This window comes from Impatiens glandulifera, chromosome 5 (assembly GCF_907164915.1).
Source record: "Impatiens glandulifera chromosome 5, dImpGla2.1, whole genome shotgun sequence".
Taxonomy (NCBI): Eukaryota; Viridiplantae; Streptophyta; class Magnoliopsida; order Ericales; family Balsaminaceae; genus Impatiens; species Impatiens glandulifera.
Window position 1 is genome coordinate 6,300,885 of NC_061866.1, and position 23,341 is coordinate 6,324,225.

The window sequence follows — 23,341 nt, forward strand, 5'->3', positions numbered from 1 at the left end:
TCATTTTAAGCGATCATTTGTTTAATTTATAATCTCCGATTGATTAGGAAGTTAGTCATTTTAAGTCTCGGTCTTTACAAAATTGAGACTGTACAATTTCTAAGATACACATACATCTTAAAAGGGTACTTCTTACTATATTTTTGTTTACATTCTTTCAAATTTGGTAAGAAAATGCATATTTCAAATTCATTACCAATAATTTAAAATTTTATTTTATTCATTAGTTTTTAATATTATAAAACTATAAGAGAGCCTCAATTGGGTTGACTTCATTTTCAGTTTAGAAGAACACCACATAGATTCTTTATTTTTTAATCTTTTTTAATTAAATAATAACTAGCATGATACCCCATAATCATGTCCTCGTTTAAATTCAAAGCATTTTTGATAAAATCGAACACGTCACATTTTGGTCTATTAAACCGACTCTTACTTCATTATATTATAGATAACCAAAACCATTTTGTCTTCAACTTTCCTCTCCGTTAGAGTTAAAAGTAAGGATTTCTAATTTGAGAAGGCATACATGTCTATGAGATAGCTCAAAACCACCTACTTGTGTTTCAATTATTACTCCTCAATATATATACTTTTAACATAAAAGGTAACATGACCTATCACATTAATAACATTTACTTCCATATAAGCGTTCTAAGTGAGGTGTTCTAAACTGAATATTCGAGAGTTTGAATTCACAAAATTCAAATTTTATTTACGGTTTCTAATCAAATTTTAAACCAATTCGAATTCAAATAAGATTTTCGATTTAAATTTTGAGTTAGGTTTCAACTCGAAAACTAAACCAAAAATCGAATTTATTTTTATTATTTATTTTAATTATATATTATATAATTTATTAGATATAATTAAATATATTGCTAACTTAATTGAAAAAATTAAATTTCGAATTCGAATTTTGGTTTGAATTCGAATAATTTTAAAATTAATTAACAATAAAAGTAAAAAATTATCGAATTTGGAATTGAAAACAAATTTGAATCGGTTTGGTTTTATTCGAATTCGGTTCGATTTTTGAATTAACTTGACATAATAAATATCGAATAGAGAAACTTGAATAACTCAAAAGCCGAATCAATTAAGACTCCTTAGTTATAAGTGAGAATCGAAGAGGTGACAAAGTGACATTTGATTTCTTAGACAATAAACTATTGTCACTCAAGCTATCACGCATATTGAATTCCATCAATATTGAAACTTGTGTCAACACAAACTCGTGACATGTAAACACGGTTGATATGCCTAGCACAAAAAGACTATGAAAACAATTTAGAAAAGGGTCATCCCTCTCGACATAGACAGATATATATAATCTTACTTTTTGATATATATAACTTTTGAAATGATAATCCATTAGTATAAGCATTTGGAAACACTTATGTTTTTATTAATGTATTTAGAAAGTTCTTATATACATATAAACATTTGAAAATAATAAAATAAAAATAGTGTAAGAATCCCCTGGATTACACTACCTTATTCCATCTATTGAAAGTCTGATGATGTTGCAGACCTAACCGAAGTTCAAGGTCCAATTCAACATGAACCGTTGTGTCGAATGCCAAATTCTTTCCTCTATCAACATGATCAATATTATGTCTTTGTCCACAGCTTCCTTGTGGTATCTCTGCAATGGGACTTATAAGTTGTTTTAGTGGCTCTTGATCTTTCCTCTTAGAACTTTCTTCATAGTGATCATCTAGCTTCATGAATTTTATGTCAACACGAGTTAGATCATGAGGGTTCATTTGATCTTCTAAAAGCTTGGCTCTATCCTTCCTATGTATGTTCATGTGTCCTCCAAGAGCTTGAGCATTTGAGAAGTTTCTTTGACAGAAACTACATTGATAGGATTTTGGGTCTCCACCATCATTAATGTTTGAAGTCCATATTATTTGATTCGAAGAATTCATAATATTATTGGATAAGAAAACTCAATGGGAGATAGGATCGAAGAGAAAATGAGATTGAAGGGGTAAGATTGTATGGGTTATGAAAGGTATAGGAAATGCGACTTCATTAATATAGGTTTGATTAACAAATATTTATATTAAAGGAATGGGATAGAGAAACAATATTTTAATCAAAATAAGTGGAATTAGCTATTTATAGATAGTTGAGACTCTTTCTGCAAATATTTTATTATAACTATTTCACTTACCCATATAAATTATTAAATACTTATTTAAATATTTGAATTATTAAAAATAGGTTAATATATCTTTTACAACTTATTTACTTATTTAAATTTTTCTTCTCTTCTACGTCTCATTTTATCTCATATTTCATATATTATCTTTTATTTTTATTTTTATAAATATTATTTCATTTAATAATATAAAATATTTTAATAAATTATTAATAACTACTTATGCCATTCAAATAACAAAATTTAAAAAATAATATATTAATTATTAATTAATTAATTATTTTTATTAATTGATTGTATAATTACTTAATCATTTTTTTATTACTCAAATTTTAGTTATATAAATAATTTAAATTATATATTCTTATAAATATATATACACGTAATTTATATAATTTTAAAATATATTTATTAATTTACAAATAATAAAAAAAGTATATAATATAATTATTTAGAAGGCTTCGTTGAGAGTTATTCTAGTTTTCTATATTAAAAATAAAATATATAATTTTAAAAAATATTTATTATTTATGTAATTTTTTAATTTCATATATATATATATATATATATATATATATATATATATATATATATATATATATATATATATATATATATATATATACATATATATATATATATATATATAACTTAATATATTTGAGAGGTTTACTAAATAAATTTTAATACTTTTTCTATCTTAAATAAGCTTTTTTTCCTATAATATTTATATATCTCAAAATTTAATTGGTATTTTTCCTCAATAACTTTCTATGATATGTAAAGGACATAATATTTTATTTTTACTAATTTTATAAGTTATAATAGATAGTTAAAACTTTAATATATATTTTTTTTCAACTTTCAAAATTAATTTTTATTGAACATTTTTATTTCATTTACTTTTTTTATTTAATAATATTTTTATAAAAATACTACAATTACATTTTTTTTAATATTATTTATTATTTTATTTTTTTGCACTATCAAATTAACAAACTCATAATTGAATGAAGATTTAAAATAAAATAATGCATAATCCCTAGTACTTTTTATTCTTTTATGTAATTAATTGAAGAATTGATGCAACAAAGCTAAAACATGAAACCATCCATGAGATTCACTTTCAAAACCATTAATTCCTGAACCGACAAAAATAAAACTTAATTTTACCAACAGACCATGATAATTGTTTATTAATTAATGTTATTTGACTTATTGTGATTAACTTAAGATATCAATGTTTTTGGCAAGTGACAACTTGTTAGATTTTAAAGTGAATTATAAACAATAGTTATTACGTTACAGACTAGTTTAATTGATTATCTAACTTACTTGAATTGCTAAGCATTATTGTGTTTGATAAGCTTAATTATTTTAATTTATTTTCGTGTTTCATTCAAATTATCCACTTTATTCGTTAAATAAATACTTAAATATTATAATTTTATTTATACTTAATAGCTTGTTTGTTAAAATTATTATAACAACTTATTACACAATTGTGACTTAGTGTCTTTTATAAGTAGGAGTGTCAATAGGGCGGATCGAAAATAATACATCTCACTCCGTTTTATTATTGAGTTATTTTTTATTACCATCCTAATCTCGTTCGGTTTCGGAGAATCTTTGCTAAGTAAATAAACTTAAAATTCTTATAAATATAAAATATAAATAAATATATTGGTGAATATATATTCAAGTTTACAATATTCTGCGCAGGGTCGAGGTACGTTTGGACGGAATCGAGGTGGATAACACAAATATCATCCTAGTCCAATTCTCGGACAAATACCGATTAAACACAAATATCATCCTAGTCCAATTCTCGGACAAATACCGATTAAACCGTGAAAAAATCGTCTCTAAGAGGATAATTCAAATCGGAAATAGTGATCTGATTATATAATTGACATGCTTAATCATAATTATCAAACTATTTTTATCAACTTTATCATGATAAATTAAAAAAATAAAATGAAAAAGTCAAAGAGTTTACAAGTAAAGGCGGGAAACGTGCAAGCCAAATATTATGACATATGGGATCATCTGACAATGGCCATTTACCCTCTTGCTTACATTTATATTTATATGTGCTCCCAATCTCATTAACAAATATCTAATTAGGCCTTGTTTGAAACTGCTTAAAATCAAAATTATCTCTAGATCATAGTAACTATCTAATTAAATAGTCAAAGACACATCTTAGACCTTGTTTGAAGAGCAAAGAATCTGACTGAACCGAGTAAGGTGGAAGACGGAGCGATGATTTTGGGAGTTTACATTTTCGATGATCAATGGAGAAAATAATTAAGATTTTGCAAATAAAAAACTCCAAAGAATGATTGTTTGATCTTGGCCTTATTGCTATTTGCTAATAATAATGATAGTTTGATCAAGTTCACTAATTTATAAATGAGAAATTTTAATTTTGTGTATAAGGTCATAGTTATGATTTTAATTAAAAAAATGCAGTCCCACCTGAATGTGATTGAGTACCCTCAACAAAATACTATTTTTCTTTTAAAAATGATATGTACTCATTAGTTAGATAAGATTGGAGGAAATAAAAAGATAAGGAGGTTAAGAATATGCTAAAAAAATGGACATAAATAAGTTATAATATTTTATATTTTTAGTTTAATTTAGAGCAAATAATTAATGGTCATTAATTCGATTATTTATATCTGAATCATTTAAAAAAATGTATATATATATATATATTATTAATTTTAATTTCATTTTTTTTATTTAATCTTTATTTTTATTATATTTTATTAATTTTAATTTCATTTTTTTTAATTAATTTTTATTTTTATTATATTTAAACTATTATCATTTCTATAATATATATTTTATTTTAAAAAATAAAATAAAAACAAATAGTGGAATATAATATCCTTAAATAGAGATGGCATGGATCCAGCTGGGTCAGAACCTATCCAGTAGGACCAGTAGCCAGCTTTTGATCGAATTTGGGCCCAAATTTTGATCGAATTTGGGTCAGAAGGATACCCAATAAATAAATTGTTTTTATCATAATTCATTTTTATTTTAGAATTATTATTATTATTATTTTTTTTTGTAAGGATGCAAACTTTATTTTCTAGTTTATATATAATATATATATATATATATATATATATATATATATATATATATATACTTGTATGATTTTAGGTTTTTTATTATTATACATTTTATGATTTATTTTACCAAATCAACATCGAATAAATTAGAGATCCAACGAAATAGCTAAAGACAATACAATCAAAATGTAAATTACTTAAAATTGATAGACAAATTTAAATTTGGTAAAATTAAAAGCTTACTTAAAGTAAAGTTAAGAGTTACTTGAAATCCTAAAATTTATTTAAAATATTACTTATATATTATTATTATTATTATTATTATTCATATATAATTATTTATTTTTATACATGGATATTTAAATATATATATATTTAATTAAGTATAAAATTAATAAAAAAAATACTGTTTAATAAGATTATAAAATGATTATATTTAAAAAAAATTTACATTACTTCATTTATTTTAATAATAATATTTTTAAATTTTAAATTTTTTTTTAAATATAGAGTATTTTAATAGTTTAATAAATAATTTAAATAAGTGAGAGTGAATTAATTTTTAATTTTTAAAATTATTTAAATAATTCAAAACTAAACAAGTTCCTGGTGTGACGGGGTCTCGGTTATTAATCGGATCTAAATTCAACCATTCGAGTAATGTAAAGACACGTTGTTTTGGGTGCAACCATTGATTTTATTAATCGTTTGATTCAATAATTTAAATAATAATCTCATTAATTATATTAAGAATATAATTATAAAAAATTAATCCCAGCGTATAAAGTGAGAGATAATTTCCAACATACATGACGCAGATGTTACTGAGCATGTCTAATGATGTAATGCCGGCACCGGCCAACAACAATGTTCGGAAAAAGACTTATTTTTATATTTGATTAATTAATTTATTAAGAATTAACTATTCTTTTTATCAATTAATTAATTAATAATACTATTATATTTTTATTAAATATTAATATATTTTAATTTCTTTTACCCATAATCAAACTTTTTATAATTTCATACCAAATAAAATTAATTAAATAACTCTAAATAATTATTTAAGAGAAATGATTGAGTAGTGAATTTGAAAGAAGGAATGTGGAGGAAATGATGTCACCGAAAAAATAATAAATTTTTTCTATTTTCTCTCTCACCACCCTTTATTATTTTTCCAACCAATGACACATTGTTTCTCTTCCCAAATTTCCTCCTTTATAACTCTTCATTATTTAAAGGCAAATTAACTGAGCGACACTCTAATTACTCTGATAGCTCACTTTTAGCCCTCAAATTAATTTTTGAAATAAATCGCCTCTTCAACTTTTAGAAAGGTCATCAATTGCCATCCCGTTAACATTTTAGTTAAACATAACGGGTTAAACTTAAAATATTTTTTTTATATATCTTTAATTATTATTTTTTATATTATATAAAAAAATATTTTAAGTCTAAACCATTATGTTTAACCGAAAAGTTAACGGAAGGGCCATTGGTGACTTTTCTAAAAGTTGAAGGGACGATTTGTTTTAAAAAATTAATTTAATAGCCAAAAGTGAGGATCGCAGTAATTGGAGAGCCGCCTAGGTAATTTGCCCTTATTTAAATAACTAAATTCAAACAAGGCCTTTATACTAATTTGATGTGAGTTGATATAAAAATCTTTAAAATTTTATCCAATTTTATAAAAATTCTATATCTACTCAAATTTTAATTATCAAATCACTTACTTACTTAATTAAAATATTTGTATTAAATTTAAATTTTAATTAAAAAATGATATTTTAATAATTAAACAAATTACAAATTTAAATAACATATATTTTTTTTGTCAAATAAGTTTTTTTTATAAAATCTAAAAATTACTTTAAAAAAAGAATCAAATAATCTATTAATTTCTATATGTTCTTTATTTGATATGTAACAAGTTGACACTTGCAATTAAGGGATTGATTCATGCTAATGTTCATGACGTTCATGAACATACCATGCAAATTGCCTCATGACTTCTATGAAATATATCCACTTTCTTTGACCAAGTATATAAGTTAATTTATTCAAGTAATCCAATAACGTTAAATTCATTTCTTTGACCAAGTATGCAAGTTAATTTATTCAAGTAATCCAATATATTCACGTTAAATTCATAACTCAACTTGTTAGAGCATAATAACACGTATTCTTATAATCATAAGTTTGAGTTTTTGCATCAAAATCATTTATAAATATATAATACTTTTTTTTTTCTTTTCATGTCTCTTATATATAGCATATTTCTTACTCTATTATTGTATTCAACTGTCATTTTTATTGATGCTTAGTTAAAGGTGTTAATGTCAAATAAAAATAAAATCAATTGTAAGATTATTTCTTCTACCTGAAATGTCAGGTCAAAAGTTGACTATATTGCCCAGATTAATTTATATATGAAGTTGTTAATATCATATAATATTTTTTTTCCTTAACTTTGGTGACTAATTCAAAATATTATCGAGAGGATATGTTATAAAATTAGTAAGATGAAAGATAAACATAAACATCTATTGAAAAAACATCTATAGTGACACAAGTGGGGTTATTTCGATGATACCAATTGTCTGTATCACACTCATAAAATGACACATATACACAAAAGTGAAGTATCACCCTTTTTATTTAGGGAATAATGTCAATTTTATCATCGAACTATAACTAAATATTCACGTATATCACTGAACTAATTTTTGTTCGTTCATACCACTATAATTGAACTTAATGTTCATCTATATCACTGGTTACCAAAAACATCTTACTCCGTTAAGTTTTTCGTTAAATGATGAAACATGTGATTGTCATTTTTTTATATTAATATATATTATATTTTTATTTCATTCATAATTTCTAAATGATAAAACTTTTATATTTTCAGATTCATTAACCAAACAATCTAGATATTTTGAAAGATATATATTAACAATAATTCACTTATTTTTAATTAATATATTTTCAATATTTAATTTTATTAACGAATTTTATTATTTAAAAATGTTAATAAAAATAAATATTGAGACTATATTAATTACAAAAAGTGAATTATTGTTATTGTTTCTCCAAATATATAATTTGTTTGATTAATGGCATTGAAAATGTAAATTAAGTTTTATTATTAAAAAATAGTGAATAAAAATAATATATAATATATATTAATTTTAAAAAAAATGACATGTCAATCACAAGTGTTATTATTTAACGGAAAACTTAACGGGTTTGAATGTTTTTGTCCAACAGTGACATGAATGAATATTAAACTCAACTACAGTGGTATGAGCGAACAAAAATTAGTTCAGTGATATACGTGAATATTTCGTTATAGTTCGATGATAAAATTGACATTCTTTCCTTTTTATTTATTAATTTTTTTTTCTTTGAACAGGTGGCTCTGCCTTAGTGGATACAGGCACTACCTGTATGGGTAGTATCGAACTAACCCACTAGTGGAGTGTCATGCTAGTTCTTCTTCATTAAAAAAAACATAAACATCTATTAAAGTTTAAAATAAAAATAGTTTGTATGTTGTTTTCATTAATAAATAATAATTATATAAATATATATTGAAATATAAAATAAAGTTTCTAAAAATATGAAATGAAAATCTTATTTGAGAATATATATGAAATGAATGGTTTTAATTGTTTGTTTAATATTCTCCTGTAAACACAACGGAGTGACACACTATGAGTTTGTCATGTTGTAGTATCTAGAACTTTTTTGTCCCAAAAAAGTTCGAGGTCTCACTAGTGGAAAATGGTCATTAGTGACCAATATCAGCGACGACAAAGCATTGTCGTATCAGCGACGACAAAGCATTGTCGTCGCTGATATTTTTTATTAGCGACGGAGACCAAAGAACCATTGCTGATAAAAAATATCAGGGACGACAAAGTAACGTTGTCATTGATAATTATTTTCAGTGACGGAAAAGTAATGACGTCCCTGATACTATATATATTATTAGTGAAGACACTATATTATTATTGTCGTTGCTAATAATTATTAGGGACGACAAAGTAACGTCATTCCTGATACTATATATTATCAGCGGTGACATATGTTATCGCCGTCACTGACACTATATATTATTAGCGACGACATTATGCTATCGATGTCGACGTCGCTGATAATATAGTATCAAGGATGACAAAGTAACGACGTCTTTGATAATAATTCAGGTTTTCCCTTATAATAAGAATGTGGGTAACATAACAACTTTGAGTTTCACCCAACTGCATTCCAATGAGCATACTCAATCCATCTTTCCGATTTTAAAATGTTGTTAGAACGTTTGATTTTTATTACGTTTTATTTAAACAATAATTTTTTAAGTTCTAAGCATGAATGAATTTTTTTGCATTTAAAATTATAAAATAATATTTAAATATTGGTACTTACGATTGATGTCAAAAATTATTGAGGAAACACTTGAAAAACATCAGCATAAGCATTAAAATTTAAAAATAAATTCAAACATGCCTTTAACAAAATATTATTTTATGAAAATATTCTAAAATTATTTTGAAATTGTTTTCTATTTTTTTGATTTTTAAAAAATATTTTAGGGCCTCTAATTATTTTTTTTCTTGGCCTTTGTTTTAATTAATTGAGATTTAAATAACACAATAATGAATTCAATTAATTATTTAATCTTTGTATTGAATTATTTAATCTTTGTTTAGCCTTGATCTCGGTTATTTTGAATTTATTTATTCAAAATAATTATTTTAATATTTATAAATTGAGTAAGTAAAATTCTAGAGCTTACACATGTAGTATAGTAAAGTGATTTGATGCAAGTCCTTTAATGAGTATATCGACGTTGTATTTGATTTAAATGAAGCCCGATGAGGTTTTCAATGCTCATCGGTTTAACTTGTGTTGTTACAACAACAAAATAATCATAATCAGGACTGAGAACGTAGGTGAGTAGATGCAAATTAGGAAAAATAAATTCTATAGAAGCAAGTGAATCTACAATTGATTTCACATATTACATTTAATCGATCATGGTGTTCATTTCTTTTGAGTCTAACCAGGACCTTATAAGTTGCGAACATTCTTTTAATGGGCATTCAAAGATTAAACCACGTTTTGCGTGCATAATTGACAATTTGGGCAATGATATGTTTGGCGAGGGTGCATAAAAGCCAATTTATGATGTGTTGGTTTTCTTCATTCCATGATTCAAAGTAGAATTAACGATAATAGTTGCAGCCATGGTTCCTTCTTCTACGGGAATAAGAGAGTTGGACTAGGGGCACGAAAAGTTCCATTAACATAAAAAAGATGATTCCCTTCAAATATGAAATAACATAAAATTACCAAATAACAAAATTTTGTTGATTCAATTTCATAAATAGAGGCCCGAAGAAAGAAGATGTTAGTAAATGGAAAGTTTTGTTTTCTCACATGAGAATCGGAAATGAAGTTATTTAGAAGTTTTGTACCAATAAAATTAGTAAAATAGATTGCGTGGAGTTTTAGGTACATTTATCTCTTACAATCAGATGACGGTCATCAAAGACCGCCAAATTTTCGATGCGACGTTGATCGTCAATGAGTGTATTGATTTAGCTAACTCTGAAGACGATAAATGTACTTTTGTCAAACTCGATATCGAGAAAGCATATGATCATGTTAACAATGAGTTCCTTTTTGATATTATGGGTAGAATGAGTATTAGGTGAAATATATCAGATGGATTAGATTTCGCGTATCGACAACGAAGTTCTCTATTATCGTGAATGGGAGCTCTCGGAGTTTTTTCGAGAGTTCAAGGGGTATAAGGCAAGAGGATCATTTTCCCCCTTTTTGTTTGTTATCGTTATAGAAGGTCTTTCTAGAATGATGTTGTTTTCCAAAAGGAGGGTATATTTTATTGGGTGGAGTGTGTTGAGAGACGATCTCTATTATCTATGTCTCATTTATTGTTTGTAGATAACACTCTTTGCATGATTCAGGCTACTGAGAGAAATATTAAGCACATTCATGACATCCTTTAGATATTTGGAGTGTGTTTAGGATTGCATGTTAATTTGGTTAAGTCCGATATCTTCTTTTATAATTTAGTTTCTTCTAGAAGAAGGAGTATATTATCATGTATTTTTGGATTTAAAATTGAGGTTTTTTTGTCTACGTATCTTGGGCTCCCTCTTGGTGCTAAGGCTAGCTCCAAAGCTTCTTGAGAACCAATCATTAGTAAGATGGAGAGGAAGCTTTCCATTTGGATAAGTAAGATTATTTCTAAGGGTGGTCGTTTAGTCCTTATCAAGAGTACTCTCTCTTCAATACTAACTTATATGATGTCTATGTTTGTCCTCCCAAAGTGTGTGGCTGTGAAGAATAAGAAAATTATGTGTAAATTTTAATAGGGATCGTTTGATTCCTCATTTTCTCATTTAGTGAGTTTAAAAAATGTTAAATTAATAAAAAAAATAGGGTGAGGGTCGGATTTCATGATTTTGTTTCTTTCAATAAAGCCTTATTATCCAAATGGTGTAGTAGATTTGCATTTGAGAAAGAGAGTACTTTGGCTAAATGATTAAATATAAATATGATCAGGATAAGTCTGGTTGGTTCACCAAGAAATTTTATAGACCCATATGATGCAACATTTGGGGTGGTATTCATGCCACGTCGAAGGTTTATCGGGAGCATTCGATTTTTATTTTGGGTGATGAAAATTCAATTAATTTTTTGGAAGACACTTAGTGTGATGATAAATATTTGGAGAATATTTTCCCCGAGTTTGCTTCTATTTCTATTTGTAGAGATGCATCAGTTAAACATATGTTTGGCATTCATTCTAATGGTTTTGTTATTCGTATCATGTATATATGAGGATTGAACAGAGTGGAGAGCATTCTAATGATAGACTCTTGTGCATGGTTAGAAATAAAGGATTAATTCGTTTTCTCGGGATTTTATGCGCTGACGATCTGAATAACTTTCCTGTGGGACATTATTACACTTTGTTCAATAAAGTTAGCCTGATTGATCTTTATTGGAAAAATTTATGAGAGTCTAAAATGCCTACCAAGATCTCACTTTTTATTTAGAGTGTTATTTACGGTGAAATTCTCATTAATGATAGATGTGTGCGGAAATGCATGATTATTGTGAGTCATATGTATTACAATGAGGTTGAGACGACTTCTCATCTACTTTTACATTGTCACGTTGTTGCAAGTATATGGAGTATTTTGTGGAATGTGTTATGTCGGAGAGCGTCAGTGATTATTGGAAGACAAAGATTGGGACGACTAAAAAATCAAGACTAGAAGATGAACTTTTATCCCTATAATTTTCTAATGAATTATTTGAAAGTATGCCTCTTCTTATAAAAAAAAATAATGGTTAGGTCAACTTTCTACGTTAACTAAAACAATATTCTTTTGACGTGGCCTTAATTAGCCCACTCAATTTTATAATAAATAAGTCTCTAATGCTATGTAATTTTTGCGAATTCAAATAATATTAGCTTTTTATGTTTTTTTTTTAAATTATATAGAGGGAACTAGAAGGAATAATAAAAATGAGACATACAAACATGGAGGGATTTAGCTGTATTGAGATTAATTTAAGAGTATTTATTTTATTACCTACCAAACATGTATGTACCATAAATCTTTTAAAATGAAAGTGGTAGGTTACTAGTTAGTTTAATAAATTGCATATTTCATGTTTTAACTTGGATTCTTTTCAGCTACTCGTGAGAGTTGTGGACTCTATGATAAAGATCAAAATGAACTCTAAAAACAAAATTAAGAACGAAATTAAGTTGAAGAAGAGGTCATGACATGTGTTTTCTAAAATTGAAAAAAAAAAAAAAAAAACTCCTCAAGTCTATGCAATTTGATCGATTATGAGAAAATGAGAAAGAGAAAACTAAAGGTATTAATGTTAACATTTAAAGTTATTAATGTTAACCTTTACAGGTATTAATGTTAACCTTAATGTATATTAAATGTATATGTTGGAAGAAATATAGTCATACCCAATCATGCTGATCAGAAGTTATGTATTGACCTCTGCTTTTTTTATTTAGAAATTTTAATGTTATTGTATCTTTATTTCGTGTAATTAATTATTTTATTTTGATCAATTCATGATAACTCTTCTATGAATTGACTTGTAATAATTTTGAATTATAATATTAAATGATTAAAATATGTTACAAGTCGGATATATATATGATATTAACGTGGATTGTTGAAATTGTAGGGTACATAGTCAATTTGAAAATTAATAAAATTAATAACTTTCCTATATGTGTACCTAATTTGCATGCGTTCACTTTTGAGAAGCAATTGCATAATTTGATGATAGATCGATCTCACATTTATTGCAAACGTTGTATCTTGAGTTGTTTGTTGTCATGTCTATTTTATTTATTATTTTATTATTTATCACGGAAATCTTATTCTATTGATTTCTATGACTAGTTTGTATTTTATTTTATAGATTTCTCATATTATTCTCTTATTCTCTTATTCTTTTAATTATTTTTTATTTTTAAATTTTAATTCTTAACATTTTCTTTCATAATTTTAAGTTATTTTTTTTAAATGACAATCTCGTGATATCGAACGAACAAAAACATTTTTTTTTTGGAAAATGACTTAGTGTTATTTTATTAAAAAAAACCTAAAAGAGAGAAAATGAGTTTCAAAAACAAAACTAGACAGACCCTAGTTTTGTTAAAAACACAACCTGAGTTTCAAATAATTGAATTACTGAATAAACAGAACAACAAAGAATTGAATTACAAACAAGTCATCTCCAGGTATTATAGATCAGGACTCCAAAAAATCATTTGAAAACATTTGCGTAGAAATTATCGCCCTTAGCCTTTTTCTTTACCAGCTCTATGATTTCATTCCATGTACTTGGAAAGTTATTGATATTCATGTTCTGAGAAAAACTAATTCAGAGCTTGAATACAAATGCGTAGTCCTCAAACAGGTAGTCAATACTTTCCTCTTTTACTGCGCAGATTGGGCAATTGACGTCTGGATATTCTTATACTTCTTAATTATGTCTTTTGTCCCCAATCTTTTCTTAATGTCAGCCAAATGATGAATTGGTGTCGAGGTATAACCTTTGAAGACCCGACTACAGAATGAACAAAAAAAATTATTTGTAACCATAAGATCAATGTTCATCTTGTCTTGTCACATTTTTTATAACAACAAAATTAAAATAAATAATTGATTATCTATATATAAAATTGTATCAACAATTTACACAAATAATTTTTTAATAAAAAAAATCAACGATTATACAGCTTATTAAAGGTCACTCCAAAGACGAATTTATTTGAGTTACTCAACAATGAGTGTTCAAATAAAAGAAGTTGAACGGACCAATGAAAACGGTGATAAAATAATCTCTACAAAATATTTCGGGCGATTGTTAAAATTATCTTTAGTTGAAGATTAGTAAACAATGCTAAAAAAATAAATGCCAGATAATAATAGAACATATATATATATATATATGGTCGAAACAGTGAAAAACTCATATAAAGAAGGAGAAGATACATTTGAAAGAATAGTTCCAATAATTATATATTAAAAAAATGAAAAATAATTCTTAATCAATTATTCTAAACTCAATCGCCATGTTTGCTAGCTATTTAACTTTTTTTTTACTAGTGATCCGATTATTTTTAAAATAAAACGAGTTAAAAGAAAAAATAACCATCAGAATGAACACCAAACAACCACTAGGATGAGTATTTTTCAACTTATAAAAATTTGTACGAAAGTCAAATATTATTTTTTTTACCAAAAAGTGTTTAACTTTACGTGTCATTAAGTTTATATGCGTGCTCTTCTTCATATCAATTTTATCAAATAATGCATCATTTACACGTCATAGTATTTTTAAAATTTCATAATTAATCAAATATTTATTTTAAGAGCAACAATCTTTTATATAATTGAGTTATTTAAATACTTCGACCTAATCAAATATTATTAACTCTCATTTTTCTCTATTACATCACTTAATTTTTGGATTAAAATATTAAAATACTTTTTATTTATAAAAAAAATAAATTTTATTTTATCATTATATATTAATACTTTTTAAATTATTTTACAAAAATAAAAAACAAATGTACACCTAGTCAAAATGACACTCAATCATTATTTTGTAAATAATTTTAAATTAATTAAATAACTAAATCATGCATATATATATATATATATATATATATATATATATATATATATATATATATATATATATATATATATATATATATATATATATATATATATATATATATATATATATATATATATATATATGTTTCATGGGGGAGAGTTTCTCATGCCTAATATTGACAAGATCTTTGCCAGTGAATATTAACGTTTTTTTTATCCTATATATATCTCTTATAAATTTCTTTTATCTTAAAATTTTTAATAATTTGCAGGGGTATATTTTTCTCCTTCTTCTGTGTTGTGCACTCCACGATAATATTGGAAGAAATAAAAAAGCATCCCACTTAAAAAAATATAAATATAATAATAAGAGAAATTTGTTCACATCAGAATTTATGTATTATCCAAAATTTCTATACATTTTCATGTAATTGGTTTTGATTGATTCTTCTTTACGTAATTTCATACTTTGTATGTGTGAAGATTACTAGATACAATATCCTAATTAAAATGCAAATTTTTTGCGATTACTTTCTCATACTTTTTTTAGATTACTATGTACAACATCATAATAATTAAAATGTTAATTTTTGAGAATACAATATTCTAATATACAACTAAACATATAAGTTTAACTTTTATCATTTATATTCATGTGTGATTTCCTTTTTCATTCTCATACTTAAAAACACAATATGTGATTTTCAATTATATTTTCATACAAGTAATTAATAATTCAACAAAATGAATATTAATTATCTTAGTATTAAAGCGCAATAACTCATTAATTAATTGAATTAAATAACTTATTGTGAATATCGTTTTGAAGACTTTAATGGTAGAATTATGCACATGATTAGCTATATATGGGTTTTCTTAATGCTGATTGTTGAAACAATATCATCGAGTATAATTCACTCTTAAATTCAAATAAATAAAAGCATTCTCGAATACATTTTCTTTTTATATTTTGCAAAATGCTTATTACTTTAGAGATGTGACTCATAAATCTGTAAGGTACAATTAATAGTAATAAAATCTGTGGCATACTAAAATGTAGATAATGGACCACTTTCACATAGCTAAAAGTACACTTTTTTGATAGCTGGAAGCAAGAACACTATTCTTTCATACGAGGAAATATTGCTAATAATGGATAATATGATACATAGAAAAAAGCAAGAATCCACCACCATGTTACGCATGGTTCCAAATTTGTTGCAATTAATTTGGTTAATTAGGTAGGATCATCAACCTATTATTGAATTGAATTCGAATGGGATTGTTACCAGTATTGAAAATAACATGGATTATCGCATTTACATTTCTTTTCACTTTTCAATTGCATATAAAAACTCTAGGTTAGCCTCGTATTTCAAGGCGAGAAATTAGAAAGAACCTAAATGGATAATGTTCTGATCATCTTTTGCGTTATTGGGTTCTTGGTCCTCGGAACAAATGCGTTGAAGTTAACTCGCATTGATTATGATTTCATTGTAAGTAATTCATTTAAAAATGAGTAAATTAACAATATTATCTATAATTATGTTACATTTTTATTGCATATATTAGGTCCAAGAATCAACATACACCAGGCTTTGCAGCACAAAGAAGATTTTAACTGTGAATGGACAATTTCCAGGTCCAACCATCAATGTTCATAAAGGTGACACAATATTCATCCGAGTACAAAACAAGGGCGATCACAACATTACAATTCATTGGTACTTACAATAGTTCATAACCTGCTAATTATTAACATTTCTTCTACTAAGAACCTAAAAACGCGACTTGCCCGTTTTTTTAACAGGCATGGAGTGAAAATGCCAAGGTATCCATGGTCAGATGGGCCGGAATACATTACACAATGCCCGATACAACCTGGCAAGTCATTTATCCAAAAGGTGATATTTTCGAATGAGGAAGGGACACTTTGGTGGCATGCTCATAGTGATTGGTCACGAGCCACGGTCCATGGGGCTATTTTCATATATCCAAAACCTCAAATTGGGTACCCTTTCGACAAACCTTATGAAGAGGTTCCGATTATTCTAGGACAATGGTGGAAATCGGATATATTTCAAGTCTTACAAGAATTTCTAGAATCTGGTGGTGCCCCGAATGCATCGGATGCCTACACTATTAATGGCCAACCTGGTGACCTTTACTCATGTTCTAAACAAGGTTTATTTCTTTATCTCTAATTCATCGCTCCGAATAAAAATTGAATGCTCCCGAAAAAACGTCTAAAATGTAAAAAAAAAAAAATGAACATTATTTATGCCTCCTATATATCTAGCTATGATTTTGTCGAGAAGACCAAGATCCCTTCTATTTATATTTTTTTAGATGTTTCGGGTGTGAAAACTCGAACATGACCTTAAAGAATATAATTTTTTGGACTCTTACCACTTAGTTATTAGTATGTTGTTTTTTCTTCTACTTATAAACCATAATTTGAACCTCAACAATCTTAGGAACATTCAAACTTCAAGTGCAAAAAGGAAAGACCTACTTGCTCCGAATCATCAACGCTGCACTAAATGAAATGCTATTCTTCGCAATAGCTGGCCACAAACTAACAATTATCGGGGCCGACGCAAGCTACACCAAACCACTAACCCTTCGTTTTCTCACCATCAGCCCCGGCCAAACTATGGACGTTCTACTACACACAAACAAAAAACCGGGAAATTATTACATGGCATCTCGACCCTATAACACCCTCAACAGCACCGCCTTTGACAATACCACAACCACCGCCATCATACAATACACCGAAAACTCTAATAGCACATCCATTGCGCCTCCGTCCTTACCATATTTACCACCTTTCAACGATACAACGTCAGCCTACAAATACTTCAAGAACCTCAAAAGCATCGATACTACACAATACCCAGATCACGTTCCCATTAAAATCTCAACCAGACTGTTCACGACACTGTCGATTAACCTCCAACCATGTCCGTTGAACTACAACGTTAGCATGTGTCAAGGTCCGAATGTGACCAGGCTTGCCACAAGCATTAGCAATATAAGTTTTGTGTTGCCGCATGTTGATATATTGGAGGCATACTATCGTGGAAAAAATGGTGTGTTTGGTCACAATTTTCCATCTGTCCCGCCGCTGTTTTACAATTTCACTGGCAACGATCTGCCCTTATATCTTGAGCCGGCGAAGAAAGGTAGGAAAGTGAGATTTTTGGAGTATAACGAGACTGTTGAGATCATTTGGCAGAACACTAATATTGTGGTAGGATTGGATCATCCAATGCATCTTCATGGTTATAGTTTTTACGTGGTGGGATTGGGTTTCGGAAATTTTAATCCTTCGACGGATCCAAAGAAGTATAATCTAGTTGATCCGCCATTGTTGAATACTGTTCCTGTTCCTAAAGGTGGATGGGCTGTTATTAGGTTCACTGCATCAAATCCCGGTAATTAGCAATAATTAACTTATAATTAGCATAAAATCCTTCATTAAGTTAGTTAATTAATAACTTGTTATGGGTAAATGCAGGAGTTTGGTTTGTGCATTGCCATTTCGAGCGCCACCTTACATGGGGGATGAGAACGGTGTTAATTGTAAAGAACGGTCCAGCTTGTGAGAATGCCACCATGTTGCCACCACCCAAAGATATGCCGCCATGCTGAATTGGTTAATATTGTTAAATTTATTGTAATTTTCATTGAAAATAAAACATTTCATCCTTTTTATATTTTATTTTATCATTTTGGCTTGTTCTATTTGGCATGTAAAATAAGTAATTAATAAAACTACCTATTTTCCATAAACTTTTCTTTTTTACTAGACAGACTATTTTTCTTTTTTAAAGTTTAGACTTTTCACTTTCATGATCATTTGAAAAAGAAAAACGTCACTAATGGCCATATTCCAACTTGAGAGCTGCATGTGCTATGGGAATGGATTGCCTAAACAACCAATTTGGAATCCGATTCCACTTAAGTAGTTAGTGCAATTGGTTATCATTAATTGAGAGTAGTAGGGTCTGAAAAATATGGAGGGTTCTGCAATAGCAGTGGAATGACAATGTACAAATATGATCAATTATACTTTCATAAAATGATTCTTGAAACTAGGGTTGAAGATGTTGGAAAGGATAGGGAAGGAATGTTAAAAAGATTGAAACAAAATAAGAACTTTATTCCTTTTTGGGTGTATCTCTCCTTTTATTATTTTAGTTTAGTCCTTCTATTCTTTTAATACCTAAGATAAGGATGAAGCGCTTTGAGTTTAAGCGGGATCATGACGGTGGGATGTCATGTTAGTTCTTCTTTAATTCAAAATAAAAAATACCTAAGATAATGATTAAATTTTAATTATGTATAAAATTATTTAATGTATTATATTATTACAACTCTATACATGAACATTCCCATGTTTACAAACTCAATCAAACATGGACATTCCCATGTAAACATAATTTATAATTTTATACACCCTTCGCAAGATGCAGATTTTATAGATTTATCTAGGAGATAAGCGCAATTGAAATCTTACAGAATTAAGTGCTTTTCTAAAAGTATCAGCAACAAGTTATTTTGTATAAATATGCTTCAGAATGACAAATTATTTCTTAAATTCGTCACGAACAAGATGGTAGTCAATTTAAAAGTGTTTGGTGGGTGACAGATTGGTTGTCACACCACAAGTTAATTGGTAGTAATAGCTTCTTTCAAATATTTCAATATATAGGAGATCCTTCAGTTCACAAACTGAAGAAGCCAAGCATCTTTATTTTGCTTTTGCACTCGATCGAGAGACTATACCTTTATTTTGTCTTCCACAAAATCAAAGAGTTTTTCATCTTAATGCAAAAACTACAGCTTGCATCTGCAAAAACACTCAATTATTTTGTTATTTTTAAAAGCATAAAATAGTCCTAACGAAGGTGATCCTTTTAGACACTTCACTATCCTTAGAGCAGTCTCCCATTAATGCAGATTATGTTCCCATTGTTGCAGATTATGTTAATTCATATATTGTGATATATAAATGTTGAACATTAAAAGAAATGTTAGGTCTTGTGAAATCTAATAAATCAATTTACCTACAAGTCTTCTATATCTTTCTGGATCTTGGTCACAAAGGGGTTAAACACATAGCCCATAAACACACTTAACAATTTAATCAGGCGTAGAACTTGTCGCCTGATAAGCTCGAACCCAGTACTTCACGTAGAGACTGGGATATCCACCTCTTTGTGGCCACATTTTTTTTCATTTTTTTATAACCATTTTCTTCGAGTTTAATACCATTAAACATTCCATTATAACCATTTTCTTCGAGTTTAATACCAAAAGTATAGTTTCTTTGATTAACATATATACGTTCCCTTTTCAATTTTTGTATTTCTAGTCTAAGAAATACTTAGCTTCATCAAGATCTTTAATTAATTTTTTTTTATCAATTAAAGATTTCAATATTTTGATTTGATCCAGACTATTTTTCACCAAATCAAAAGCCTTGAACAAATATGGATTCCTATTTCTAAATTTGAATGTGGCCTTGATCAGCTTGATATCGTTTCAAACAAGTTTGTATGGTGAAAAATAGTCTAGTTGAATGTGGATTTGATCAAGAGACAATCAAAACATGTCCATATTTGTTTTCAACCACACCATTTTGTTGGGGTGTATAGACACACATTTTTTATGAAGAATTTCTATGGATTAAAAAAATTGTCACAATTTGAATTTACAAATTCTGAACCATTAATATATTCTAAAATTTTTAATGTCCTTTGTATATTGTATCTTTATCCTTCGAAAAAACAATTAAATTGTTATAAACATGAGTTTTATTTTCCAAAATAAAAGTCCATGTACACCTATTAAAATCATCCACTAGAGTGAGCATGTAACATGTAATGACAACCAATGTATGAGTCATCTTTGTAAAGAAACATATAGAAATTTTTCGTTATTACTATGTCTGAAGGATGACCTAGTTTATTATGTAAGAAATCAGTACAAATAGTAGAAATACAATAGACTCTTTATTATTTTAAATGTTGTTATCGACTACACATGAATATAGAAGATACAAAATATTATTAACTGATCATGTATCTAAAATCTTATTTGATTTAGGGTCCTGCAATTTACAAGTAATACTATCAAAAATAAAATTCAACTTATTTTGTTCAAGTAGTTTTGAAATCGAAATTTGAAAAAAAAAACGGTTTCAATACTAAGTTCTATTGTCAATTTCACTTTCCCGGTGAATTTGACAAAAATATGGGTTCCATAAGGTAAGTTCAAAATAATATTATTAATTAAAGGTTTTTAGTCAATCATCTCTCTGTTTATCATGACAAGATTGCTCGTATGATCCAAACTTTTTTTTTTGAAAAACATTGTTTGCAGCCATGATATTCTTATTTTTTTTTTAATCTATCTCGAAAATATTTGAACAATAATTACCTACACTATGTTTTATTTTCTTGAAGTAGAATCTTCATAATTCTTTCCTTTTTGCATATGCTTCATGAGGGACGTGCGTGATTGAATGACATTCACCAACATGGCTTGATTGTCATTCTTGTCATTTTTTATGATGATTCTTCTAGATCAGATGTAGCTGCTACAAAATTGATCAATTTATTCTCTTTTTGGTCTATATTTCATTTCCACCAATCAAATATCTAATAATTTTGAAACACCATACCTTAGATGACCTGTCATCCTGTAAATGTGTACATTGCAGACATTTTTACAAGAATATCCACAAATTCCTTTATGTTCATAAAATCCTTTGCCTTTAAAGTTTAATTGTCAATTTTTAGAATTCATTTCTTGAGATCAATAAAACATGTCAGTGTTGAGTTATGGAGCATACACTTATAATAAACTCTACATTGTTAATTAATGTTTATTAGGTTTTTTTTTTTGGTTTGGGCTTGGGCCTGACCAAAGTTATTTAGGTTTATTACATAAATGTTTATCCTATAAATATGTGATTATTAAAAGTTTATATTGTTAAGACTGAATTTTAGAGAGATAAAGTGTGAGGCAAAAACTCTTTATTTCTTCTTCTTCATAGTGAAATCTAGTGGTGGTTGAAGTGGAAGTAGCTCAATTTGAGTGAACCATTATAAATATGTGTCTTCTTGTGTTCTTCTTTCTTGCATTTTTACAAATTGTTTCTAACAGGTCGGATTTGGGAGATACAAATCCTAACAACTGGTATTAGAGCAGCTAGGCTAGATCTGAGCATTGAAAATGATGGCAGGTGAGAACAGTATATGACATGGGATTGGAAGATTTGATGGGACAGATTATACCTTCTAGAGAATGCAGATTGAAGATTATCTCTATGGAAAGAAGCTTCATGTTCCTTTGAGTGAGAAACTAGAGAAGATGGATGAAGCTGAATGGAAACTCCTTGATAGACAGGTTTTGGGAGTTGTCCGATTGACGCTAGCCAAGACAGTTGCTCACAATGTAGCAAAGGAGAAGATCACCATTGGTCTGATGAAAGCTCTATGATATGTATGAGAAACCATCTGCTAATAACAAGATACACTTAATGAAAAAACTCTTTTACTTAAGAATGGTTGATGATACTTCTGTCACTACTCTTTTACTTAAGAATGAATTCAATACAATGGTGAATCAATTGTTATCTGTTGAGATTGATTTTGAGGATGAAGTTAGTGCCCTGATTTTGTTAGCATCTCTACCAAATAGTTGGAAACCTCTGTGGGCAACAATTAGTGATTCAGTTGGAAATGCTAAACTGAAATTTGTTGAAGTTAGAGATCATATTCTTGCTGAAGAGGTTCGTAAAATTAATTCTGGTCAAACATTCAAAGGTTCTTTTTTGAATGTGGAAAACAGTGGTAGAA

General features: G+C 27.5%; 1 protein-coding gene across 1 annotated transcript; it reads left to right on the forward strand.

Annotated features, from left to right (window-relative positions):
* The first annotated feature begins 16,870 nt into the window (after nucleotides 1-16,870).
* Nucleotides 16,871-19,124, forward strand: LOC124938928 (laccase-15-like). Its single transcript, XM_047479448.1, has 5 exons — nucleotides 16,871-16,963; nucleotides 17,040-17,191; nucleotides 17,278-17,651; nucleotides 17,945-18,907; nucleotides 18,991-19,124. Exons 1-5 carry the CDS (start codon nucleotides 16,871-16,873, stop codon nucleotides 19,122-19,124), a joined length of 1,716 nt encoding a protein of 571 aa, XP_047335404.1.
* The last annotated feature ends 4,217 nt before the right edge of the window (nucleotides 19,125-23,341 follow it).